The 26,849-nt window shown below is 44.3% G+C and overlaps 1 protein-coding gene and 1 long non-coding RNA gene across 19 annotated transcripts in view; one reads left to right on the top strand and one right to left on the bottom strand.

Annotated features, from left to right (window-relative positions):
- The window catches only part of LOC103543527 (uncharacterized), a 102,674-nt gene that overhangs the window by 29,771 nt on the left and 46,054 nt on the right, over positions 1-26,849 (top strand). For 2 of the 13 annotated variants that reach the window (XR_011536473.1, XR_011536484.1), the window contains exons 5-7: positions 3,509-3,561; positions 11,041-11,279; positions 11,697-11,868. The exons of 9 other annotated variants lie outside the window; for them this stretch is intronic. This is a non-coding gene — a long non-coding RNA (uncharacterized lncRNA). Of the gene's footprint in view, positions 1-3,508; positions 3,562-11,040; positions 11,280-11,696; positions 11,869-26,849 lie in introns of those variants that run through there. 2 more of the 13 variants (XR_011536469.1, XR_011536482.1) reach the window with 1 other exon arrangement.
- LOC139081393 (spermatogenesis-associated protein 31D1-like) lies at positions 11,800-25,761 on the bottom strand. 6 transcript variants are annotated; one of them, XR_011536467.1, is made up of 7 exons: positions 22,462-25,761; positions 21,659-21,704; positions 21,013-21,073; positions 20,663-20,729; positions 19,498-19,613; positions 16,198-16,279; positions 11,800-14,751 (listed from the first exon to the last, which is right to left on the bottom strand). XR_011536467.1 is itself a non-coding variant. In XM_070606962.1 (5 exons), exons 1-5 carry the CDS (start codon positions 22,657-22,659, stop codon positions 16,229-16,231), a joined length of 423 nt encoding a protein of 140 aa, XP_070463063.1. In that variant the 5' UTR covers positions 22,660-25,761; the 3' UTR covers positions 15,172-16,228. The 6 variants fall into 6 exon arrangements, 3 of the variants coding, with proteins under 3 accessions (XP_070463063.1, XP_070463061.1, XP_070463060.1); XR_011536468.1 differs by lacking the exon at positions 11,800-14,751 and adding an exon at positions 15,509-15,722; XR_011536466.1 differs by having other exon boundaries at positions 13,405-16,279.

The following is a 26,849-nucleotide window of genomic DNA, read 5'->3' as shown; positions in this document are numbered from 1 at the left end:
AAGGGTGTTGGGAAAGGGCTGATATGCTCAGCACTGAGCTCTACGTACAGCAGTGGTTCTCACCTTGGAGATCACCTGCTGTTGAGACAAAATTGCTGGGCCCCACCCCACAGCCTAAGTTTCTTCTTGAGTAGGTCTGGGGTGAACCCCAAGAATTTCTATGTCTAATAAGTTCCCAGGCAATGCAAGTGCTGCTAGTCTGGGAACCACAATTTCAGAACTGGTAACAGTAATCTAGCAACAAGAAGAAGTCGAGACTAGAGTGGTACTTGAATGGAGGTCAAGGGACTGTTCCACCAGGACAGAGCAGAAGGGATGGGGCCCTGATGGGGAGTGATGGTGGGAAAGTACAGAACAGTAATCAAGAGAACAGGCCAACTGCTTAAAGGACAGGGGACCATTAGGCCATGTTCTGGGTCATGTCAAATCACAAACCACCATCAAATCTCCAGTGCCTGTGCCAGGTGCACAAGAAGCACCTGAAATCCAGTTTTAAAATCGCAATCCTGTCTAGCAATTAAGCTGTGCGTTTTATCTTACTTTCCCTTCCTTCCCCATCAGTAACAGCATTGTAGTGCAATTTAGGTTGCAAAAGCATCTTCCAGGGAGAGCATCCATACCTGCCCCTAGTCAGCAAGTCTTTCTGTCTCTATAAGTAAAATCATATTAAAACTGATTTCCTGGGGGCCAGCCCCATGGCCAGCTGGTTAAGTTTGCATGCCCTGCTTTGGCAGCCCAGGGTTTGCCGGTTTGGATCCTGGGTGCAGACCTACAGCCCTCTCGTCAGGCCATGCTGTGGTAGCATCCCACACAGAAGAACTAGAATGACCTACAACTAGGATATACAACTATGTGCTAGGGCTTTGACAAGAAAAAAAAAAATGAGGAAGATTGGCAACAGATGTTAGCTCAGGGCCAATCTTCAAAAAAAAAAAACCTGATTTCCTTATTATTTCATTTTAGAACATCGTTGTAGGTAAAAAGTGTTCAAAATAAATACAGAGTACAGGAAGCATCCATCTTTACTAAGTGGGGCAAAAAATGATTAACCCCATACCGTAGAAATACCCCATGAAAATCTAGAGGAATCCTTTATCCACCAACATTCCCTGAGAATCTATGACGTGATGAGCACCGTGGATGTGCTTGGATGCAAAGATGAATAAAACATGGACTCCGCTCACAGCAGTTGGACATCTAGCAGTCTTTGTCCCGTGCTCTTAAATCTGCCTAAGGATTGTGTTTTGTTTGTAATAAAAAATCAAAAGCAGGGACAGAAGAAGACAGCTTTTCTAAATTGACCCCCTCTGTTTAATTATTCCACTGAGGAGAATAATTGGTCCTGTATTATTTCACCAAGCTCAGTTGTATTTTTCTGACACACACAGTCTGGGGAGCATCCAGCCCCTATTTAGTCCCTAGTCTTTAAGTACAATGAGCATTTGTTTGTTTGTTTGGGGTTTTTTTTTTTTGGCTGAGGATGGTTAGTCCTGAGCTAACATCCATGCCAGTCTTCCTCCATTTTATATGTGGATCACTGCCACAGCATGGCTGACAAGTGGTATAGGTCCATGTCCAGGATCCAAACCCACAAACCCAGGCTGCCAAAACAGAGCATGCCAAACTTAACAACTACGCCATGGGGCCAGCCCATAGTGAACATTTTATCATTTACACCTTTCCATGCCCAAAGAGAGTGCTGCTTGGGGTTTTTAAAACATTATTTCCTTTACTACCTCCCAAAATAACAGTGTCCCTTCAGGACCAGTGAGTGGTTGGCACTGGGACATGTTTCCCAGAAGTGCTGATAGTTCTGGAGAGGAGCAAGTATTTCACAGCCGCAGTCTGGATGCCGAACTTTCTACTGTCAGTGAGAATCATGTCCCAGTGAATAGACCCTCAAAGGGATAAGGTGACAGGGAGTGAGAAACCGAAAATGATTTCTGCAGCTGGAAAAAACAAAGACAAGGGCTGAAGGTCAACTTCCTCTTTGATTTGGTCTCGTCAGGATGCCTAAGTGGCCTTTCTCAAATGTTTCAGGTCTGCTGACTCTTCCAGCTCTATAAAAGACTCCACATGCTGTATCAACCTAGACCTTCTGGGCACTGGAGGGAAACCAAAGGAAAAATGTTCACTTTCATTAGAATTAATGAAGTCAGCCATGACACCTAGATCTCTCTGCCCCATCTTCAACCTCATCTGTCTCCAAATGTTAGGAATAAATGCTGCTCATATCCATCCTCATCACTGCAGCTTGGCCACCCCCAGCATAGTCCATGCTGATGTCGTCTCTCTCGTAGATTACTGCAATAGCTGCCTCACTGGTCTCTCATCCTGTTTAGCCCCCTCCAAACCATTCTTTACATTAATTCACAGTACTTCATTAATTCATAGTAATTCATTAATTCACAGTAATTCATGCATAGTAATCTTTTGGAAACTCAAATAGTAATACTAAAATCTGAATACCCAACACATACATGTAAAAATCTAGCTTAAAATTTTTCTCTGGCTCCCCGTTGCTCCAAAGACTTAACTAGTTGATTTGGCCCAGAGAGCTCTGCTCAATCTGTGCCCCCCACGCTTTTCCCTCTTCTTGTTGCATCACATTCCTCCCTCCTCGCTCTGTCTGCTCTCTCACCCAGATTCCCCTGCCTGGAACACCCCTCCCTCCCTGCTTTGCTGAGTTGTCTCCTCACCTGTTCGGTCTTCACCCATATCAGCTCCTGAGTGACTCTTGAGGAAGAGCCCTCCTCCCTGGTTAGGCCAAATCCCCATGTTTTAAACTCCCTTGGCACCATCAACCAGCTCATGAACCCTTCATAGAATGTATCACAGGATGTTTACGTGATGTATGATTGTTTAATTTCTGCTTGGTCTCCTGCTAGACTGTAAAATCCATGAAGGCAGAGACTCTCTTTTGGCCTACCATCGTATTCCAGAGCCTTGCACAGTGTCTGGCACATGTTAGGTACTAACTAAATACATTCTTTGTGAAGGAAGGAGGGGAGGATGTATGAGTGGCAAATTGATACTACTAAAGTAAGAAAGAGCAGGTCTGGCATTTTAAATGAATGATAATAGCAGGTTGCACATATTTAAACTTCCAGTGGTGGGTAAAGTTCTAAGATGTATTTATAATTTATTCCTCATGACAACCCTGTGGGGTAGTTGGTTTATTATCCTCATTTCATAGATGAGGAAACTCAGCTTCATAGAGATTAACTACTCAAAATTGCTCAGCCAGCAAATGTAATATACCTCATAACTAGAGAGATGTGATCATATCTAACCCCAAGAAGTCAGTCTCCTCTTGGGATTTTTTTGCCCAAACACTTTTAAGGGTTTTAGCAACCACTGGTTTTACGGGTCAGGGATTTATCTTATTTGGAATTGGACTTTGAAAGTAAAAAACTCTGTGTCCTCTTTACGAATGTGTCAACCTCCTGCATAGGTGAAGACCAGAGAAACTGTTATCTGAGCTTCCGCTGTCTCTGTCACTTTTCAGGTTGAAATTTTTCTACATGAACGTAAGCATGGGCCAGTTAAAACAAGCACAAGGTAAAGCAGTAGCCCCTTCTCCCCTCAGTTTTGACTGTATTGTTTTAAAATGAACAGAAAAGACACTGAGATGCTAAATAACTGGATGAAAGAAAGAGAGAGTATGGGAAGAAGAAGGGAAGAGCAGTTCCCTAGGAACAAAGATTGAAATAGAGATTTATTTCTTTAGAAAAGAGAGGAGGAAAAGGAATGTGCTGCCCTTCAAATGTCTGCAGGAAGCCACCGTTGATCAGTGTGTTTGGGGCCTAACCTGCAATAGAAAGCCTCAGTTTCACAGATTCTTAAACAACTAACCATGCCACTACCATACAACTCAGTGATTACATTTCTGGGCATTTATCACAAAGAAATGAAGACCTATGTTCACACAAAAACCTATACACAGATGTTCATAGAAGCTTTAATAGTAACAGCCAAAACTGGAACCAACCCAGCTGTTATCCAACTGGCAGTTAAACTGTAGTCCATCTATGCCATGGAATGCTGCTGAGCAACAGAAAAGAATGAACTGTTGTTACACACAGCAGCCTAGATGAGTCTCCAGAGAGTTAAGCTGAGTAAAAAAAGCCAATTCCAGCAAGTTATATAGCACATGAGTCCATATATATAAAATATTATTGAAATGGCAAAGTTATAAAAGTGGAAAACAGATTGGGGGAGTAGGGGCAGGAAGAAAGTGAGTGTGTCTATAAAATGGCAATGTGAGGGATACTTGTGGTGATAGAAATGTTCTGTGTCTCAACTATATCACTGTCAGTATCTTGGTTGTGGTATCATAGTATAATTTTGTAAGATATGATTGAGGGAAATGATAAAGTATACATGAGATCTGTCTACTATTTCTTACAACTGTGTGTGAATATACACTTACCTCAAAATAAAAAGTTTAATTTCAAAAAACTCAAAATGAATATATTTATTATCTTGATTGTGATGATTTCATTATCAAAACTCATTGTTGTACGCTTTAAATAAGTGCAGTTTTTTGCATGTAAATTATTCCTCAGTAAAGCAGGGGGATGGTATAATATTTCTCTTTCTTTTCTCTTCCTGAATAATTCATTCTTACAGCCCTTAGGTGAGCGAAGAATAATAGGCATCCACACAAAAGGGGAATGGATGGGGCAGTGAGAGAGGTGTTGCAGTGTCCCAGAGCGGAGTGTCAGAGTCCAAGCAGGGTGGAGAGGGGCTTGGCATAGACTGGTTGCCTGGTGCAGGTGTCGGTGTCTACCTAACACAGCTGCTGGCACATCGATGTCTAAGCACAAGTGGTAGAAGGGGACAGCCATACATGGAGGGGACGGTGGTGGCAATGAGAAATTGCTTGCATCCAGACTGTTCGTGTAAATACATTAAGGATCATGGAACCAGATTTCTCACTGTTGGAAAAAGAAATTACAAACATAGAAAGGGAGAAAACTAGAATGAACCCTGCAGTGTTGGAGTACAACTGGAGGATTTTCAACATACAGCTGTGTAGAGAAAGAATTAAGATTAAATGTGTGACTGTATATGTGTGTGTATCTCTACAAATACATATTTCCTAGCTCTGTCCACTGAGAGAGCCTAGAAGCAGCAACATCCTAATAATAATGAGCACATCTAGCACCCTGACCTTGGCTTCTAAATACCATTCTCCATTAAAGGAATCAGGGCTACTTAGAGAAATGGTTAAACCTAGAGCTGATGCAAGGAAAGATATGTGAAGAGCTTGAAACACCCTATTGTGTCAGAAAGTAAGAAATGCTAGAAATCAGAAGCACACAGAAGGCAAATTGAAGTAACTAGCACAATCTGTGACAATTTGGGTGCCAAAATAAATATCAATAGAACAAGCTGAATTGAATGAAGTAGGAAATCAATAGTCTGCATTGATATAAATAGCAAGTAAGTAAATAAATTAAAAATTTCATGTGAAATGGGATATTTGTTCTTAATGGAAATGTTTTAATTTTGACTCACATAATGTGAACATATATTACTGATATGATTAAAAATTAATTTCAACAATACAGCTCATGTCCTAAAGGATCTTACAGTTTATTTGGCAGGAATGGAATGGACTATGAGAACCCTAGGATTTCTCTGTGCAGCATATTTTTCCATTTCATCACCTAGTAGCTGACTAGTTCTGGGGAAAATGAAGAAGAAGGAGTATAGGATGGCTCTTGTGTTGCTTGCTTGGGAGTCCAGGTGCTACTGATTGATACTGGGAATATAAGAGGAAAAGAAGGTTGGGGGCAGAGGAAGACAATGGGTTAGGTTTGGACGATTGTACCTTGAGGATGTTTAGCAAGCAATTGGTTTCATTGGCTTGAAATTCAGGAAGAATCTAGCACTAAAATAGCTAATCATGTGAGTGGATAACTCATGTAAGGAGGCTGGAGAAAGAAGAGCCTGTCGGCCCAGGGCTGAACCCTGGGTTAATCAGACATTTAGGAAAAGCTTTATGCTTTTCGGAATAGGGCCATTTGTAAGCAAGTACAATTATGATCAAACATGGAGAGCAAAATATTAAAATTTCAAAAACTTAGGAACTACCCAAATGCTAACAAAAAACTAGAGTTTAATATTCTACCACTGAATAGGATATCATTAAAAATGTTATTTATGAAAGTTTATAATAACAAAACTGTTTATGATAGTGTGTTTTTCTTTTAAAGCATGTATTGTTTAAGCAATGTAAAAGTAGGCATAGCAAAATCTGAAAAGAGATGCATCAAAACATTAACAGTAATTGTTTGAAGGTGGAAGTCTATAAAGTTCTTCCTTCTACTTTTCTCTATCTTTTGATTTGCTAAATAATACTTTCTAGTAAGGGAAACAGTCACAAAAAGGATTCTCTTCCACCCTTTACTAAGATAAACGTGGTTACAGTTCCTGATTAACGCAGAACCTGGACACATAGTGGGCCCTCAATACATGCATGACTGTATCAATACCTGCACCTGAAGGCAGTTGCCTGATATATTCTGTCCTATAAAAAGCCTGCCATCCTGTCTCCTAGAGAGCCTTGTGTCCTGCCGTCCTGGGTCTTGCAGGGCGTAACGAACAGTTCTGCCTCTACTGTCTCTGTCCACTGACATTAATGCCTTGATGGGGCTTTACCTGGGGTTCCCAGGAACCATTACTATTAGACTCACTGACGGGTCCGAGGGGGAGTTAAAGCTGTTGTTGGCTCCTCTGAGAACAACCACCAGCAGACTGTGAGCATCCTTCTTCTAGTTGCTTGTCCTGCAGAGAATCAGAGATGATGACTTGTTGATTTAGTGTATGGATTCCCATCTTGATGCCTCACTGTCCTTCTGACCTGTGCAGGCACTTCCAAGGCATTGTGCTCTGTGGGGGCTGGCAAGGTCCATGTGGTAACTGCATCAGGGCCCCCAGCCCTTTGCTGAACAATAGACCTTAGCACTGTTCAAAGCTCTTGTTCATTTCAGTTCTCAGGGCCAACCCTATTAGTACATATTAGTATCTCCACACATAATAGGTAAGATGTGAGACTTAGGTTACTTGTGCAAGGCCAGGCAGCCAGTGCAAGGTGGAGACTTAACACATCAATATTGTTACTCCATTTGTTACTGTGTTCATCTCTGTGGAATTCCATTGAGTGGGCACAGCAAATGGGGCCTGTGTTCAGCAGGCACATCCCCACTCCGCAAGGCTTCTGAGCATCTTCTGAGGCCAAGCCTCATGTGGTGGCTCGGGAGCTGAGAGGGCACAAGGCCAATATCTATTTATGTATCTATAAAAGATCTACAAAAAGAGCTCCAGGGGATGGGTCACCTTTTAGACACCAAAGGAAGCAATTAGTAAGAGCTGAACTAACTTGTTCCTCTCCCTAAGCACAAGCCATGAGTTATCCAAAACTCATGCCCTCAACACAGTACATGGGAAAGACACCACTACTATTAGACATTTATTGGGGAGAATCAATATTCTCTTCAAGGAAGGAATTATTTTTGGATGGGAAATTTTCCTCTGTGGGAATTTTGGAGAAGCATTTTTCTGTCTTGTGCTGTGGTGAGAGCAGCTAGAGGCCCTTGGCCAGCTTGATGCCTCAGGTGGGGCTTGGATGGGGCACAGGCTCCCTCCGGGGCACAGATGGGGGATGCTTCTGACACAATCACTTATCCTTAAATGCTGCAACTTTCTGGGCATGTCTGTCCTCGTCTCTGGTCCTTCTCATACTTCTAGGATAGCTCTTGCCAGCAAAGACAGCTTCTTGGCAGCAGGACTTGATGTTTGTCAGTTCACAGGAGGGAGCCCTGTAGTAGGAAGGATGTCCCTGGATGGGCTTTGCCTGGGCCTGCACTTCTGCCTTCTGCTGAATTTTCCCAAACTTCCATGGGGAGGGACGGGGCTCTTGAGGGCAGGTGATGTCTATCACATGCTAAAGCCACCGTTTGTCATGATCTCAGCTTCAGTCATCCTAGTTAAAGCAGCTTTACTTTTAACTATGCCTCTGCTCTGTACAGATGAAATGCAGCTACCCATTTCCTGGAACTCTCTTGCCTTTTGCATTTTATCCTGAGATGAAGCCATTGCAAAAAGTGATTATTTTTTTTTCTGAAAAGGTTTTCAGGAGGAGGCCTTCCCTTCTGTGATGGGGTCTGAGAAGACTTGCTCCCAAGCTTCTCCTCTAATGCCATGTCCTGAGTAGGGAACTCTTCGTTCTAGGTTGGGATGTCCCAACCCTGCATCCCCTCCACCAAGCTCTTCTGCTTTGGGACCCAGAAGGCCACTCTCTTTGCAGTTGGTGGGAAATTCTTATCCTGGCACCTCCCTAAGACATGCTTAGGTCCACAAGGCTCCTGCTGCTGCTTCATGCTGATTCCTTTGTCCTCCAAATGGACATGCAGCACCTGGGAAGCTCCCATGTCCCCAGCTGGAGACACCCTGGGCATGAGTCAGTGAGGCCTTATAATCAAGTTCTCTGAGGCAAGGGACCTGTCAGTGGGTTGGCCTTGGACCTGGCTCTGCTCCCTCCTCTCTGGTTTAAACTTTAACTCACCAAATAACTGTTCTTTAAGGTTTAATGATTTAGGATCTTGGGGAACTGGTCTTTTGGGTGGGGGGTTTTCAGCGGTCAACAGTAGTTTCTACTTTACTCTCATTCACGTTTACCTTTTGGGGGCTTCCCAGCTTGCTGGTGGTCAAGATGTCAGCAGTTTTTGATTGAAAAGCATTGATCTCCTTGGCCATGAATATCTCCCTGGACACACTGAGCACAGAGATAGTTTCTGACTTCTCCGTCTTTTTGCTCTGTTGCATTTCTACTCCATCCCTGGAAATCACACTCTTATTCTTTGGCTCATGTCTGGCCCCAGTTGCTTTGCAGGCAGCCTTGGGGGGCATCTCTTGCCTAGTTGAGTCTGTCTCTGACTTTTTTTGCCTGTGATGCCGTGTGTGACAGGCAGAAGAGTCTGGCACCTTTACTTCTCTGAACATCCTCTGAAGCTCGTGGTTAACACCAGAGAGTGATTGTCTCAGAGTCCCCTGTCCTTCTTTGCCCACAGGTGAGGTGGCTGGGAGAGGACAAACAGGATGGGGCTGAATTTGTTGTTCCAACTTTGTCTCCATGAAGAGACTTAGAGCTTCCTCCAAGGGGCTTGAAGTGCCCAGATTCAGAGTGCTGGGGAACCCTTTTCTCCTACAGAAATCCCAAACTCTAAATCACCCAATCCAGGACTACAGAATCACTGTGTTTGGGATTTTGGGGGGAACCTGCCAGTTACAGTGGAGTTTAGAAATGGTAGTAGACCTGACTCCTAAGGAGTTGGCTCATTGGATATATAAGGAAGTACGAAATAAGAAGCAGCATGCTAAATATACGATTCCTGGTTATTGCTATTGGTAAAGGAATGAATAAATGGGTTGTGTAACCAGGAAAACCCAACATTAAGACCTCAAAAGAGGCTCAGCAAGAGCCAGTATTGTCTCTTAGCTCAATTATATGAGACGCCTGAAAGGGTGAAGCCATATATTGTTGACACCAGTCCTGCTTTTGAAACCTGACAATATCGAATGGAAGCTGGCAAACCTGAGTGGGCTCACCCTGGGAGACATTTTCCTATGATACGATGGTGGCCTGAATAGTTATTAATGACTGAATGAGATTATAGTAATGTGCCTGTATATTTTGACTTTTGTGATTATTTTGCTGTAAGGAATCTGTGTTCCAAGACCAGGGGGGTAGACTGCATTGTTGTGACTAATAAGAAATACGTATTTGGTCATTCAGGTGACCAAAATATATTTCTGATAAATATGTGGTCTCAGTTCGCAGTTCCTGGCTCACAGCTCCCCAAACCGGTGGAATTTCTTATTTATGTTAATGAAGGTGACTTTTGGACCCCACCCAAGGGTGGGGGACTGGTTGCCAAAAGAACCAGCCATGTGATCAGAGGATTGGAACTTTCAGTCCCATCTCCTGATTTCCGGGCGGGGTGCGGGGGTTAAGATTGAATCAGTTGCCAATGTCCAATAACTTAGTCAATCATGACCACATAATGAAGCCCCAGTAAAAACCCAAAAGGACAATTTGTTGACCCTTTTTTGGAGAACTTCTGGGTTGTTTAATACATGGAGATGCTGGCAGAGTGACCTATTCTGATTGGGCCCGGAAGCTCTGTATGCCTCATACCTTGCCCTGTCTGTCTCTTCCATCTGGATATTCCTCTGTATCCTTTATCATAGCCTTTAATAAACTGGTAAACATTAAGCCAGTGTTTCCCTCAGTTCTGTGAGCCATTCTAGTGAATTAATGGAAGCCGAGGAGGGGGTCCTGGGAACCTCTGATTTATAGCCAGTCGGTCAGAAGTACAGTTAACATCCTGGACTTGAGATTGGCATCCTGAGTTGGAGGGGGTCATTGGAACCTCCAGTTTGAGCCACTTAGAAGCCCAGGTAACCACCTGGGCTTGCAGCTGGTGTCTGAAGTGGAGGGTGGTCTTGTGGGACTGAGCCTTTACCTGTGGAATCTGACTCTCTCTCTGATTAGACAGGTGTCAGAATTGAGTTGAATTCCCAGACACCCTGCTGGCGTCCGAGAACTGCTTGTTGGTGTGGGGAAGGCTCCACACACACGTGTTGGAATTGGGTCCAGGAACGCTTTACATTATGTCTTCCATTAAAAGTTTTATGATTTTTTCCCATCTTCTTTCTATCTTTTCACCAAAATTCCTATTGATATCTCTATACCTTTTTAAACAATAGTGTCATTTTGTTGATGGTGTATATGTGTTTCATTTCCCCATGCTAGCTAGTCATTTAATAGTTGTAACTCTTACAGCTTCATTATTTAGTGATAAGCTGCTGAAGTGAAGCTCTGCGTCATGTCCCCCCCTGCCTGCCTGCATTCCCTCGCTGAGTCTGATGGATCAGTCTCAGCCACAGACACCCAGTCCTTTCCCTCCCGTGTGAGAGGGTTTACCAGTAATGACAGCTCCTTTCTTCCCCCGTCTTCTCCATCCACAGCTTCACCATCGTCTCCACCCGTCAGGAAGGTACACTTCAAGCCCACCCTTCTCACCGACCCTCCCTTGACTGCAGCAGGTGTCTCTGTTCAGAAGAGTCTCTCCACATGTTGTTGCATCTCTGACATTGCTTTTTGATAGCAAGTCTGGTCCTGGCTGCACTAAGGTTCCTAGGACTCACAATTGTGAAAACATCCTTTAAAGTCTGAGCAAGATAAATTCCACCAAACAAATGTCCAGGTGAGAAGGGGTTATAAGAATGACACGTTGACTATATTCTTCAAAAATGGCTTGTCATAAAAAAGGAAGGCTTAGAAACTAATCCAGATTATAGGAGACTAAAGACACGTGACAACTAAATGCAGCATTGTGATTCTAGACTGAATCCTATAATGGAGCTTTTAAAAAAAGCCACAAAGGACGTTACTCAGTAAACTGACAAAAATGGAATATGAATAGAAGATTAGTTAAAAGTTTTATGCCAATGTTAAATTTACTGAAGGAGATAACAGTGCTGTATGTTAGAGAATATTATTTTTCTTAAGAAACACACAATGAAATAATCAAGGAGAAAGTACAAGATGCACAAAATGTGTTCTCAGGTATTCAGGAATGTATGCATATTTTTCACATATGTGTGTGTGTGTGTGTCTTCAGATAGAGAAAGGCGAGGGAGGGAAGGAGACAGAAACAGATGAAGACAGCGGAGAGAGATGGAAAATGGATCAAAATATTAATAGGTAAATCTGGATAAAGAGTATATGGTTGTTTACCATCAGTGCACCTTTTTCGCAAGTTTATTTTCAAATAAATACATTTTTCAAATGGACCATTGGCTGTCATCCTGAATTTTACCTAAACTTTGAGATTTCTTGTTTTGATTCCTGTAGCTGCCACCACCACCATAGCCAGACCCCAGAAGTGTTCAATGGTGACTTTAAAACAGTTGTCTCAGTTTCTGTCCCAGGCAAGAAACCCAGGATCCTCTTTGCACAATTGAAGTGTGCTAACATTTCAACAGGGTTTTATAAAATACTGGAAAAGAGCACCCCCCAGAAAAAAAGATTTTTAAAAATTATACACAATATAAAACAAAAAAAGAACAAAAAATTTAACATCTTTACGGCATGGAACCCTTAATTTCTTATCTGGTGTCACCATGTCATCTGTCTTCTGGGCTTTGTGGTATGAGTTGGTTTGCGGGCACTTCATCTTCTCTGCTGGTCAGTTACCACTGCACCAAATAGCCGTCCTCAAAAATGGGTTGACGTCTTTTGTACTGTCCTTTCCCCTTCTTGTCATCCTCAAGCACTTATTCTTTATAAATCCTTCATACAGCTTTATCAAAATATAGTTCACATACCATACAATTTAAAGTGTATAATTCCATGACTTTTAGTATATTCACAGCCATATGTAACCATCACCACAGTAAATTTTAAAACATTTTCATGACTTCAAAAAGAAACCCCATAACCTTTAGCTATCATCTCCCTCTCCCCTCATACGCCCAGCCCTAAGCAACCACTAATCTACTTTCCATCTCTCTAGATTTCCCTATTCTGGGCACTTCATATGAATGAAATCATATATGGTTATTTGTGACTAGCTTCTTTCACTTAGAATAATATTTTCAAGGTTCATCCATTTGTCATGTGTTTATTGCTAAAAAATATTAAATTGTATGGTTGTGCCGTCTTTTATTTTATTAACCCATTTATCAGTTGATGGACATTTAGGTTGTTTCCACCTTTTCACTATTATGAATAGTACTGCTATGAACATTTTACAAATTTGTGAGTGGACATATGCTTTCATTTCTCTTGAGTATATACCTAGGAGTGGAATTGCTAGGTCACATGGTAACTTTATGTTTTAACATTTTGAGGAATGGCCAGATTATTTTCCAAAACATCTGTATCATTTTTCATTCCCACCAGCACTGTATGAGGGTTGCAATTTCTCCAAATTTTCACCAACACTTGTTATTGTCTTACTTTTTGATTCTAGCCATCCTTGTGTGTGTGAAGTGCTATCTCATAGTGGCTTTTTTTTTAAAGGTATGCTTTTTGGTGAGAGAGATTGGCCCTGAGCTAACATCTGTTGCCAATCTTCCTCTTTTTTTTTCCTCCACAAAGGCCCAGTACATAATTGTATATCCTAGTTGTAAGTCACTAGTTCTTCTCTGTAGGATGCCACCACAGCTTGGCTTGCTAAGTAGTGTGTGGGTCCATGCCCAGGATCTGAACCAGCAAACTCGAAGCCGTCAAAGCAGAGCATGCAAACTTAACCACTCGGCCATAAGGCCAGCCCCTCATAGTGGTTTTGATTTGCATTTCCCTGATGACTAATGATGTTGAGCATCTTTTCATCTAATCTTTTAATGGCATTTTGGGAAGGAAAGGAGATAAACAATATGTTTGATGTACTGTGTTTAACTCAAAACACAATAGCTCATTTTAAATACAAGAAAAAATTTTCTTCTAAATATTTGAAAACACTTATGTAGTGATGTCAAGTCCTTATCACATGTACAGCTTTCTCCTTCTGTACTCTCTGCATGCTGTAGTCACTGTGATTAAGGGACTGCAACACCGTTCACTGCATTTGCTCAGGAAGATTCCTTTCTCTGTGGGGTTGAGGGAGGAGTTCACTCAGCTGACTCCTCAGGCTTGACTGCAGGCCCGAGCAGAACTGATGGACCAAAGCCTCTAAAGCTCAGTGCTTTTGGTCCACATGGCTGTGTCCATCTGTTGTGGGTCAGTGTGCCCCACAGGTGTAAAAATCAAAGAAATGTGAGAGCTGTGACACGGGCACAAAGCATACGTCTGAGAGATGGATGGCAGGATGTTTGGATGGGCTTTTTCCCTTTAACCATAGTGTAGGAGATGGGCCATATCACACGTGCCAGATGACAACTGTGAAAGCGGGGTGAGGGATACATGGGAAGTCACACTGCTCTCATGCATGTTTAAACATTTCTGTAATAGGAAGCTTAAAACAGTAAAAGAAGTTGGGTGCCTCATAAGGAGAGGGAGGGGACGAGAGGATACCTGGCAAGGGGACTCAGTCCATCAAGATGAGGGTTTAGCTCTCTCAATAAGGATATTTCGGGCAGTGTAATCATTGAGGTTAGGAAGGAAACCTCTTTTCATATAACAGGAAAGAAGGAAAGGAGGAATGGGAAAGGATTTTTGTGAAGGTTTTTTGATGGAAGGTTCCTATCTCATGGCTTCTAGCTCCTCTGTGAATGGTGGTCCAGTACATCTGCTGAGCAAGTGGACACGGCCTAAGTTTGAGGAAAGTGCAGGAGATTTGAAATAAAGTTGAGTAGCATCAGAGAGAATGGACTAAGGAAACAGTGAGCTGTGCTCCATTTGTTTTGTTCACGTTAGTAGGCATGGGATAATTATTTGTGGAATGAGCAAATGTTTTCCAGTTATTGCTGGGGCTGAATTTATCATGGCACCAGTGGATTTGATTGTGAGATTTAATCATATAGGGATCAGTTGTAGGAAGGCGTTTCTGGAAAAGGCAGAGAGATTGGACTTTGCCAAACAGGAAAGATTAAAAGGGATTGTATGGGGCCCATTTGTAGTGGAGCTTTTTAAGTGTTGGTTACCTGATAGACCATCAAATCTGCCTTGGAGAGGGAGGAAATGAAGACAGGATCTGGCTGGATTGATGAGGAGTAAGTGGAAAAATGAATGACCTGGAGTTGAAAAATTAACAAGGGGCTTATAAACTGGAGGAATCAGGAGACGAGGTCAACGGGTGGAATGTCAGACTGTATTAATCCAGGTGGTGGAAGTGTTCCTGGTGATAAGCTCTGGAGGGTGGCAGTAACTGCCCTGGAATGGAAGTAAAGGAGCCTAAGATGAGATGATGTAGGATCTGAGGGGCTGGGCTATTGGCTGGTCCATCCACATGGATGTTCGAGCCCTCCACCGCCTCCTCACCTCTTCAAGTTCCCTGCGTTGGGCACCATCCCACTTTTTGTCTCTCTCAAGGGCCTCCACAGGATCTGCATTCTTTCTTTGACCCTAAGCTTCAGGCATTAGAGGGTCAATGGCATAACTCCGGACAAGGAAATACAAGTATGGGAGTGAGAGGGGGCTGTAGTACACATTGGTTTTGTTTTTATTTTTTTGTTTTAACACCCAGCATTCGGAAGTCTTTCTGGGAAAATTATCTCAAGTGCCGTCTAGGACATTTACCCCATTTTTGAGTCCCAGTCTGTATAAGTGGAGTTGCTTTCCCTCCAGACCCCTATTGTAAAGGTGGGTATGTGTGCAGTCTTGGCTGAAAAGAGCATTTTGTGGAGGTCCATGGTGAGCTCCCAAACATCTGTAACCTGGTGCATAGTCTGGGACTCACCTTTGGTTCATGAGCTGCAGGTATTCTGGGGGAGACCAACCATGGCTCCACCAAGGCCATGAATATCAAAGGAGGCACCGCCATCCTGAATGTGAACTTTATACACTAAGGGCAACATGTTGTGTATTTCCTTCAAGCATGGATGAAAGGAAGGCACCAAGATCACCTTCCCTAAAGAGGGGGATGCCATGCCTGATGACATCCTTGTAGATATTGTTTTGGTGCTCGAAGAACAGCCCTGAGCCTTTTTGGAATAAGGCAGCAGTATGCTGTGCAGTGCTCAGATCAGCCTCAAGTAGGTGATGCCTGGATCAGATTGAGGAGGGGGTGGGGGAAGCAAGACAGGGTCACAATATGGATGATGAGGCATAAAACTTTGTTCCACCAGCAAGGTCATTCCTTCCCCTCTTCATTTTTTCTTAACTTTCCACTCACTCTAAGGCATCTTTTCCTTACTCTCAGCTTTTTTTTTACCCTAAGAGGTAGGTGGCTGCCTGGTCAACATTGCTACCACTGACAGCTGAGTGATGCTTTTGCTCTGCAACCAAATGTCATCAACTGTGCAGCCTGAAGAAATACCCAGGGGGGAACCCCTTGCCCAAGGTACATTTCCAGTGGGGAATCCTCACTGTCAAGTCTAAAGTATGTTTCCCCAACACGTTAGCATGACCTGCATGACAGATTCTTAAGCAGCATCTATGCTGTTCCTAGCCCCTCCCCCACCAGCCCAGGACCCACTGCAGCAGTAACCCCCAAACACTCCTGTTCAGGGTTCACTCACCTGTGGGGTCCTCTGGTCACTGACTTCTAAATCATGATGAAGCCACTGTTTCTTCTTTACTGTTATTTTCTGAAGTGGATACCTTTACAAACCAAAGGAAGCAACCAGAAAGAGCTGAACTACTTCCTTCCTTTCTCTAAGCATAAGCCCTGAGTTACCCAAAACCCATGCCCCCAACACAGTACACAGAAAAGACTTCATTGTTATTAGAGAATCATTTACTGGGGAGAATCAACATACTCCACAAGGAAGAAATTATTTGGGGGTGGGAAATTTTCCTTTCTGGAAATTCTGGAGAAGCATTTTCTGTTGACATAGCAGAGATGGATCTCTGAACACAGTGCGTTCAGTGGTGAGAGCAGCCAGAAGCCCCTGGCTGGCTTGACCCCTGTAGTTGGGGTTTGGACGGGGCACAGGTTCCCTACAGGACACAGAGGAGGGATACTGCTGATCTGATAGTTGGTCCCTAAAGGCCAAAACTTTCTTGGGGTGTCTGTTCTCATCTCTGATCTATCTAATACTTATAGGATAACTCTGGCCAGCAAAGACAGCTTCTTGGTGGCAGGACTTGTTGTTTGTCACTTTACAGCAAGGAGCCCTGTAGTTGGAAGGATGCCCCTGGATGGGCTCTGCCTGGGCCTGTACTTCTGCCTTCTGCTGGGTTTTCCCAAACTTCCTCAGGGAGGGAAGGGGCTCTTGAGGGCATGCGGTGTCTGTTGCATGCCGAAGCCCCAGTTCCTGCTCTGGGAACTTCCCAGGGACTGTCATGGTCTTCTGAGCTGTGGTAGTCCCAGTAAGGGCAGCTCTCCTTTTAACTAGGCCTCTGCTCTGGACCGATGATACGGGGCTGCCCTTTTCCTGGGTATTTTCTTGCCTTTTGCATTTTATCTTGACATGAAGCCATTGCAAAATGTGCTTTATTTTTTCTCTGCAAAGGTTTTCAGGAGGAGCCTGTCCCTTCTGTGATGGGGTCTGGAAAGACTTCCTCTTAACCGTCGCCTCTAATGCCTTGTCCTGAGTAGGGGAACTCTTCCTTCTAGGTTGGGATGTCCCAACCCTGCATCCCCTCCACCAAGCTCTTCTGCTTTGGGGCCTGGAGGGCTCGTTCTCTTTGCAGTTGGTGTTAAATCCTTATCTTGGCACCTCCTCAAGACTTTCTTAGGGACACAAGGCTCCTGCTGCTGCTCCATGATGACTCCTCTGTCTTCCAAACGGACATGCAGCACCTGGGAAGCTCCCACGTTGCCAGTGGAGACATCTTAGGCACGAGTAAGTAAGGCCTTGTAAGTCAAGCTCTCTGAGGCAAGGGACCTGTCAGTGGGTTGGCTTTGGACCTGGCTCTGCTCCCTCCTCTCCAGTTTAAACTTTAACTCACCAAATACATCTGATGATTTGGGATCTTTGGGAACTGGTCTTTTTGGTGGAGGCCTTTCAGTGGTTTCTACATTACTCTCTTTCCCATTTATCTTTTGGGGGCTTCCCAGCTTGCCGGTTGTCAAAATGTCACCAGTTTTTGACTGAAGCGCATCAAGCTCCTTGGCCCTGAATATCTCCCTGGACACATTGCACACAGGAAAGGGTTCTGACCTCTCCTCCATCTTTTTGCCCTGTCGCATTTCTCTTCTATCCTTTGAGCTCACACTCTTATCCTTTGGCTCTTGGCCAGCCCCAGCTTGCCTTACAGGAAGATTTTGGGGGCGTCTCTTGCCTAGTGGAGTCTGTCTCTGACTTGCTTTGTCTGTGATGCCATGTCTGACAGGCAGAAGAGTCTGTCTGGCACCCTTGCTTCTCTGAATGTCCTCTGCAAGCTCTTGGTTTATACCAGAGGTTGATTGTCTAAAGCTCCCCTGTCCTTCCTTGCCCACAGGTGAGGTGGCAGGGCGCAGATGATCCAGGACAGGAGCTGAATTTGTTGTTCCCACTTCTTCTCCATGAGGAGAATTAGAGCTTCCTCTAAGGAGCTCGAAGCCCCTAGATTTGGAGTCCACCTCAGGAATCGGGTTGGTTGAGGAGGGAAGGTGGGAATGGGACAAGGACTGGGATGCTGCACCTTTCACGTTAAAGATCTCTATGGATTCAAGGACCCTGCAGGGAAGGCCCCACTCCATCCTCATACGAAACTTTTTAATATGGGCTTCCAGCACCTGTTGTGCACTGGAATCAATGAAGGAAAGGTCCTGGAAGGTAGTCAGGGAGGAGTCCCCACCCACTGATGGTGGCATACTTCTCTGTGTTACTTGGGTGTGGGATTTCACAGAAAGCAGCAGTGTCTGCTTGACAGCATGCCATGAACTATGCACAGTCCCAGGGAGCCGACCCTCACTGATTTCCTCAAACTTCTTGCCCAAATGTACTTTCAGGACACTTTCAAGTTGTTTCTGACCTAGACTGCCCCCTGAGGCCCTTGAATTTTTTTCTGACAGACTTGCCATGTGACTATTTAGGTTTTTCTCAGAGTCATAGCCCAGATCGTTATCTGAAGAGCTCTCTGGATCACTCAACAGATAAGCTTTTGGGCCATTCTGTGAGCTATATCCCTGATTCTTCCCCACATCCTTCTCTAGCTGAAGCATTTCTGAGCCCCTCTCATGGAAGCTTCCAGGTTGGCTCAATCCAACATTCAGATTTTTATTCACAGAGACCCATGAGAGTCCATGGTTGCTCTCCAAATCAGCTGTGTCTGAGAAACCTCTCAGAAGCATCATTAGTGACAGAGACTCATGGATCCTGCGGGGCAGACCCCCGTGGTGTTGGATGAGCCTCTTTTGAAGAGGATGCTCTAGTTTCTTCTGAAGCTCAATGCTGAGAGGAAGCTCTCCAGGAAGGATGGAGATGGAAACATGGCCTGGGAGGCCTGGTGGTAAGGAGAGTTTGGAGCTGAAGGACAAAAGTCTTCCTGAGATCTTTGGACCACAAAGGGTGAACCCAGCAAACTTTCCTGTTGCTTCTGCAACATGTTCCACTCCAGTTGTTGAATTTCAGATGAGATGAGAGACTCTGATTCATTCTGGGGTATATGGAAACACACTCCACAGGTCTGGGTCCCAGGTAGAGGACCAGATGGTAGGATTGGGAGTGGGGATTGAAGGTGGGCCTGGGACTGGACTTGAGTGAGAGGTAGGGGCTTGGACTGGGGCAGGGTTTGAGGCAAGGCTTGAGGCTGGATCTCAGGCAAGGACAAAGGGAGAGGATGGGAGCATACTGGGGATTCTTGGTCCATGGAGAAATTAAAGATTCTATTGAATATGAAGATTGAGGAACAGTCACCTGAAACATGGGCAACAGGGGCCAAGGACTCACTGTGCAGAGATGGGAGACCCCAGAAGAGCTGGACATGTTTCTGCTGTAAATGGTCCTCTGAGGTCTTAGGATATGGGGGCTGCTGGTTCACACGCAGCTCCTTTGCTTTCCCTTTGCTGCTCCAAAAAGGAAGGGAGACTGCTGAGTCATGCTTATCAGCAATTGACTCCAACATTTCCCCTGAAGTATTTAGTTGGTAGTCTGTCCTAAGTCATTTTGGAAAAGAACCCTTTTTCTTTTCCTTTTCCTTCAACGTTAGGAAATCACTCCTCTGTTGGACTTGTCCCTCCAGGAGTGCCAGCACTTTGGGGCTGCAAAACAAGAGGTTTCCAGGCTCTACAAGGTTGGCTGCAGGGTTTCCCTGAGAAGAGGCCTCTGAAGAATGGAGGGAAAAATACTCTTCATTGAGATCATCTAGTGCCAAGGTGGAAGGGAACAAGTCTTTGGCATGAGTTTGCCGTGAGGAGAACTCTGAAGCAGACAGACTTGAACAGTCAGTACCTCTTATTGTTGGGACACAAGTGGACAACCCACCAGGGCTATCTGGAGATGAGTTCTCCAGAACAGGCTTCAGTAAGATAGAAATTGATTTAGAATGAGTCATGGTTAAAGGGTGGTCTGGTGGTGGTGAAACAGACAGGCTTGATGATGCATCATGACAAGCTGATACATCAGTGGGATTCATTGTCTGGGACAAATTTGATAAGAGGTTGACATCTGGGGAAAGAGGAGGATCAAGAGAGAAGATGGTATGCATGGACAAAGTGGCCTCTGGTTGGAGAACAGGATCCACTGTCTGAGTGTCATGTGGTGGGAGAGGGGGAAAGGCTAGGGGTTGGTGTGGGAAATGGTCCCCTGGAAATTTTGAATCCATGGGAGGAAAAGGTTCTGGTGGCAGAGAGTGACCCATTGGTGATGGTGAAAGAAAGTCAGCTAAGGGTGTCATTGGGTTAGGTGAGACAATGGAGGGGGGTGATGGGGAAGGCTCAGGCTGAGAGGCTAGTATTAGGTCTCCTGAAGGGACTGCTCAGAAGGCAGAGGACAGAGTGAATGATGACTCAGTCACAGAAGCTGTGGAAGCCAAAGAGGACACAGAGAGGGTATCATCTTCCAGGTCCTCCAGGAACAGCAGCTGATTGACCTCCACAGTTGTGCTATTACACACCTCACAGGAGGGATCTTGACAGAGCAGTTGACGAAAGCGGATGGTATCATGATGCTGGCCTGAGGGGCTGTGGGAGACAGGAGGTACAAAGCTGCAGCCAGGACCAGAAGAAAAAAAGGAGGACCTGCTGGCCTGGTCTGGGAAGGGCCACCTGAAGCCTGCTGCCCCTTCACATTGCCCCACATCCATGGCTTCACAATACACTCAACAGCCCTCACCCCAAAGCCTTCATTCACATACCCGTTCCTATGGCAACCCCCTGGCATGACTAGGGCAGGCTGCACTGAATCCCTGGAATTGCACAGAACATGCTAAAGAGGGATCAGGAAAGAAGGGGAAAGACTAGTCACCTTTTCAGAATAGAAAGCAGCTTCCTTTTCTCCTCTCTTTCTCTCTCGTAATGTCTCCAACCTGGGAAACCAGGAGAGTGGGTTGTATATAATGAAGGTAGAAGCATAGGTGTTAGACAGGAGTCCCTTTATGGGAGACCTTTGGGACATTAGGCTCTGAAAGCCCCAAGAATCAGCAGATGAGGTCAAATGGTCAATGATATTAACAAGGTTCATAGGTGTATGTTGCTTCATTTATAAAATACTTTCACATACATTATCCCATGTGATGCTCAAAACCACCATGTGAGGAATACAGGTTAATGGTTACCTCAAAGAGGAAGCTGATAATCCGGAAAGTCAAAGTACTTTCACAAGGTCAGGAGACAGAAGCTCTGACTCTCATCATCTCACATGGACACCTATTGGGCAACACCCCTTGTCCAGGTCCATCACTGCTTCATGCCCAGAGGTGGGCAGACCAGGAATCTGAGAAGTGTCTGGGGTTCTGACTGCCTTCCCATGAGCCTCTCCTCTGAGGGCTCTGTTTTCTGACAGGGACTGTGGCTAGCAACTGACATCCTCAGAGATGATGGACCTGGGACCTCATGGAAAGGACAGGAAGGGTCACCCTTGGAGAGCTCAGGTGGAATAGGCAGAACCTTACCTCCCAATGTTCCACCTTTCCTTCTCCTCTTGGCTGTGCCCTGACGCTGAGAACAGAAAGAAAAGAATCAGGGGCTGGGACTCATTTCTCTTGCTCTCCTTTCCAGGAAACTCAGATACTCATTATCCAAGAATAATATGACTCTCTATTTTAATTAATAAAACTTTGTATTCTTTCCTTTTATTAATTTTTAAAGATGATAAAATATTTTCAATTTTTCCTTCCTTGAAAAGCTCAAAGAAAGGTTTTTGTCTATGAGGTCCACACTTGATATTCTCAGTCAGCAGTCCCCTGCTCAAGGAGGGCAAAGACTCTGAGGCCAGCAGTCACGTCTGTGCTCCCTCAGATAGACCCTGTGTCCTTGACAGGGCTTGGGCTCCAGTCTCTGCTCAGAGGCTTTCAGAGGCTCGGCCCTGCTTCCCTGATCTGCTGACATGCAGGAAGTCTTGGTCAAGTGACACCTGCCATGGGAATGTGACTCATGATCAAGTGCTGGGAACTCTCTTCTCCTGCAGAGATCCCAAACTCTCTAAGTAACCCAATCCAGGACTACAGAATCACCGAGTTTGGGATTTTATCTTGTAATCCTCCACCACACCCAAGTGGTCTGTGAGCTTTGAATGGAAACAGTCCCAGCTGAACCCCTAGGCCTGCCCAGCCTGTTCCCCTAGAAGGATGCAGTTCCATCCTCTACTCAGACTTCTCAGGTGTCTCTCAGAGCCAACTAAACTCATTTTAAAATGTGGGAATGGAAAAGGAAACAATAAAGAATCACTGTTGGGGTCTTGCCCAGGTTTCCTTACCTTTTGGAAATCTTTGGTTTTCCAGAAGGTTGGTAAAGATGGAATCCACACCAGGTAGCACAGGAACAGAAGGAGCAACCACAACCCACACAGGAAGGTGAGGTTAGGGTCAGTATCTAAGAATGCTGAGCAGACGCTCAGACACAACTCAATAGGGCTATTCAGAAATGAGAGAACATTCCAATGGCTGAACTCCATTGTCTGAATCTCGAGGCTGCCTGAAGCAACTGAGCTCTGAGAGTGCCCGTGCTTGCCTATAGTCCCAGGCCTGCATCACAGAGCACAGAAGAGTCACAAAGGGTTTCTGAGGGTGGGGGAGGGGACATGAAGAGGTGTGCCCACAGCCCCTCCCCCACCCACCAGCCCAGCACATCTGTCCACCCCTCCTGGGCCTTCTAGGTCCCTCTGCACTGCCTGTCATCCTATTTTCCCAACTCCACCTTTTCATCATATCATATGTTTGCCTTATTGAAATTTTCTGCTTTTCTTATTTGTAACCCAGATATTACCTGGGTCCCCCTTTACTGTTTGGAGAACTAGACGTGGGTCTCACCAATTCTCCTGCCTTGAAAGTGAAAGGCTGCCTGGAACTTAGGCTTGTACCCAGACGTTTACACACAGGATCACATATGGCCTCAAATCCATCTTCCCTATAGAATATTTTTGCCTTACACAAACCCAGATTTGGAACTTAGTGTTCTTCTACACTTAGTTTTTGTGAATAGCAAACAGTAAATTTTAGGTTTTTGTTTCAGTTAGACTTTACCATCTTCAAGAGGCTAAGTCAAATAATTAAAATGAATAAGTCATTATTCAACATTCAGAAAACTAACAATAAATTTATAAGATAAATGTAAATAACCTTCCAATGATCTTGGGGTAGGTCTTTAGCACTTATTTTTCTGAAGTTAGTGAAGCTTAAACTGGAAAAAGACTTTCAGCACATGCTACACATACACACACACTCACACATACACACACACACACACACACACATCCTTTGATAAACCAGTCCAGTATTTCCAAATCCCGGAATAAAACGTTTTCTCTTTTTACTTCAATCTTTCCTTTTTTATTTTGAGCCCACTTTTTCTTACTCTACCTAAAATACAGACAGTCCCTGCCCTCTACAGGTGTACACATCCCTTAGTCAGTGCAGGCTGCTGTGACAAAACACCACAGACTGGGAGGCTTAAACCCCAAACATTGATTTCTCACAGTTCTGGAGGCTTGGAAGTCCAAGATCAAGACACCAGCAGATTCAGTGTCTGGCCAGGCTCACTTCCTGGATCACAGACAGTTGCCTTCTCCCTGCAACCTCACGTGGTGGAAAAAGAGGGTGAGGGAGCTCTGTGAGGTCTCTTGTATGAGGACACTAATCCACTTCATGAGGGCTCCACCCTCATCACCGAACCACCTCCCAAAGGCCCCATCTCCTAATGCCATCACATTGGGATTAGGTTCCAACATGTGAACTGGGGGGACACAAACATTCAGTCCATATACTCCCCAAAGGCTGGGATAGGTTGTATTGTGCTAAGCTGTTGATCCCCTCAGCCCTCGGGTGGCAGGTGGGACCCAGGAGTGTCAAAGCCCAGGGCAGAATCTCATCTTGTGCAGCCTCATCCAAGTGCCCTTGTGGGCCCTTTAAATATGATCTCTTCCTAAGAGCGCCTTGCCACGAAAAAGGCTGAGAAGCTCTGCTCTATATGATCACCCCACGTATGTTCCAAAATCAACCACCTGTCACGCTTTCTTCAGGCTCCTCCTGTCAGGTTTAAATAATCCCAGTACTTCCCTCCCCTCCTCCTACATCTTCTTTTCCAAACTCCTTATCTTCATGACAGCTGTCCTCTGAGGGGTCTCCTAATTTCTCACGTCTTTCTTAAGCTGTGATGCCCTTGCTCTGACACTCACAGCCCAAAACTGTCACCTGATCTCTGTGAAAGGGTGAGACAGCCTTCACTCTAGCGGAGTGTCCTTTCTTTTTTGGTTTTTGAGGAAGGTTAGCCCTGAGCTAACTACTGCCAATCCTCCTCATTTTTCTGAGGAAGACTGGCCCTGAGCTAACATTGTGCCCATCTTCCTCTACTTTACACGTGTGACGCCTACCACAGCATGGCACATCCGGGATCCGAACCGGCAAACTGTGGGCCACTGAGAAGCAGAACTTAATGGCTGTGCCACGAGGCCAGCCCCCGGAGTTTCCTCTCAATTATGCAGGAACAGGTACCCTGCCTGGAGGACAAAACCTGCCAGGAGGCGTCACTTCCTCCTCGCCTTGATAGGCAGCCTGAACCAAGTTTCATTTAATAAATATTTACTGCTGGAAACCAGGAGACACAAGTCCCTGTAAGTCATGTCTCTGTCCTTGAACCATTAGCTGCGGGTTTAGGGAAAAGCCCTGCACAGGTCAAGAGTGACACCACTGCACAGGAGAGGCCCTGGCACATCTGGGAACTGCCAAGCGATCTCAGGAAGAGATCAGAGAAGGGACAGACACTGGTGACAACTGCTCAAACCCCCTAACGCCTGGCAACCACTGATCTTTTTTACCATCTCCAGAGTTTTGCCTTTCCCAGAATGTCACTCACATAGTTGGAGTCAGACAGTGTGCAGCTTTTTCAGATTGGCTTCTTTCACTTAGTGATATGCATTTAAGTTTCCTCCATGTTCTTTCAAGCCCTAATAGCTCATTTCTCTTTAACAGTGAATAATAATAACTGTGGATGTACCACAGTTGCTTTATCCATTTACCTTGGACATCTTATTTGTTTCTCAGTTTTAGCAACTATAAATAAAGCTCCTATAAATTTTCTTTTTTTAAAAAAATGCTTTATTGAGACACAATGTACATACCATAAAATTCACCCATTAAAAGTGTACAATTCAATAGATTTTACTGTATGCCCAATGTTGTGCATCTATCACCATAATAAATTTTAGAACATTTTCATCCTTCTAAAAAGAAACTCTGTTCCCCTCAGCCTTCTCCCTTCAATCTTCTCATTCCCCAGCCCTAGGTTAGAACTAATCTACTTTCTCTATAGATTTGTCAATTCCAGACATTTTATCTAAATGGAATCATACAATATGTGGCCTTTTGTATCTGCCTTCTTTCACTTAGCATAATGTTTTCAACGTTTGTTCATGTTGTAGCATGTCTCAGTACTTAATTTCTTTTTATGGGAGATAATATTCCATTTGACAGATATACCACATTTTGTTTATACATTGATCAGTTGATGAACATTTGGGTTGTTGCCACGTTTTGGCTATTATGAATAAAGCTTCTGTGAACATTTGAGTACATGTTTTGGTTTGATGTATGTTCTTGTTTCTTGCTTATTCATTTTTGCAATAACTTAAAGTCGTTCTTCATCTAAGCTTCTTGCTTTCAAAGGTTTTGGTAGTATAACCATGTTAGACTCCCTATGAAATGAGATCTTTGGGGTCTAAATGCAGTTTTTATCAAATGTCTGGAGGCATCAATTTGCCCTCCTACCAACACTCTCAAAATTAGCCCTTGAATCAGCAGGAATGATCACCATGCATAATGCTTAACATTTAAAAATAATGCACACTTTATATTCTCAAGATTCTATTGTTGAGTTCTAGAAAGTCAGAAAAGGTTGTGGGAAGAGGAAGTGCAATCCAGCCAGAAGGAACGTGAGCAAACTTGTAACATATATGAAAGTACATGTCTGGTCACGCTAAAGCACAGGGTATGTGCCTGAGGATAAGAGTAGCAAAAATTTAGCCTGAAAAAGTGAAAGACTCAATTGCAAAGGACTTTGAATGACAGTTTAAGCAGCTTGAACTTGTGCTGGGGCAGTGAGAAGCTAAAGTTTTCATAACTAGAAGAATGGCATACCCAGATCTGTGTTTTGGAAAGATGACTGGCAAAAGAGAAGCTGGCTGAGAGTTCATGGGAAATATGCACATTAATCACTGTATCTCATAGGACTCTTTCTCTTGCAGATGACAGGAAACCAGATGAATTCTGGCTTAAGCAAAATTTCTAATTCATTGGCTTATATTTCTCCACAGCACAGGAGTAGACTCAGCTTCTGACTCTCCATCCCTTGGTTCTGATCTCTTCACTCCTTCTCAAACCACTTTTCTTGTGGTCCCAAGATGGCATCCAGCCAAGAAAAACAAAGAATCATTGTCCCAGTGTTCCAAATTAGAGTCCCAACATTCAAGTGAATGGGACCAGCTCAGGTCATAAGAACACCCTGAAATAATTACCAGTAACCAAAGAACACTAGTGGCCTAGTCTAAGTCAGTTCTACTTAAAGTGTGGTCCATGGACCAGTACCTGTTCCCACATTTTTGTTCTCAGCTGCAACAAGATAAGTATAGAAAATAAGGATGGTTAGAAATTT

Source organism: Equus przewalskii, unplaced genomic scaffold (assembly GCF_037783145.1).
Source record: "Equus przewalskii isolate Varuska unplaced genomic scaffold, EquPr2 contig_R1908, whole genome shotgun sequence".
In the NCBI taxonomy this organism is placed as follows: Eukaryota; Metazoa; Chordata; class Mammalia; order Perissodactyla; family Equidae; genus Equus; species Equus przewalskii.
The sequence above is the reverse complement of the archived record's forward strand: the minus strand, read 5'-3'. Positions and strand labels throughout refer to the sequence as shown.

What these genes read in the sequence shown, in the direction of transcription:
- LOC139081393 (XM_070606959.1), bottom strand. Translation starts at nt 22,659, where the DNA reads ATGGAGTTCAGCCATTGGAATGTTCTCTCATTTCTGAATAGCCCTATT. An exon ending in AAACCAAAGATTTCCAAAAG is followed by an intron (nt 21,705 to 22,461) that starts GTAAGGAAACCT and finishes TTCTGTTCTCAG; the next exon opens with CGTCAGGGCACAGCCAAGAG. An exon ending in CTGCTTTCTATTCTGAAAAG is followed by an intron (nt 20,730 to 21,012) that starts GTGACTAGTCTT and finishes TGTCTCCCACAG; the next exon opens with CCCCTCAGGCCAGCATCATG.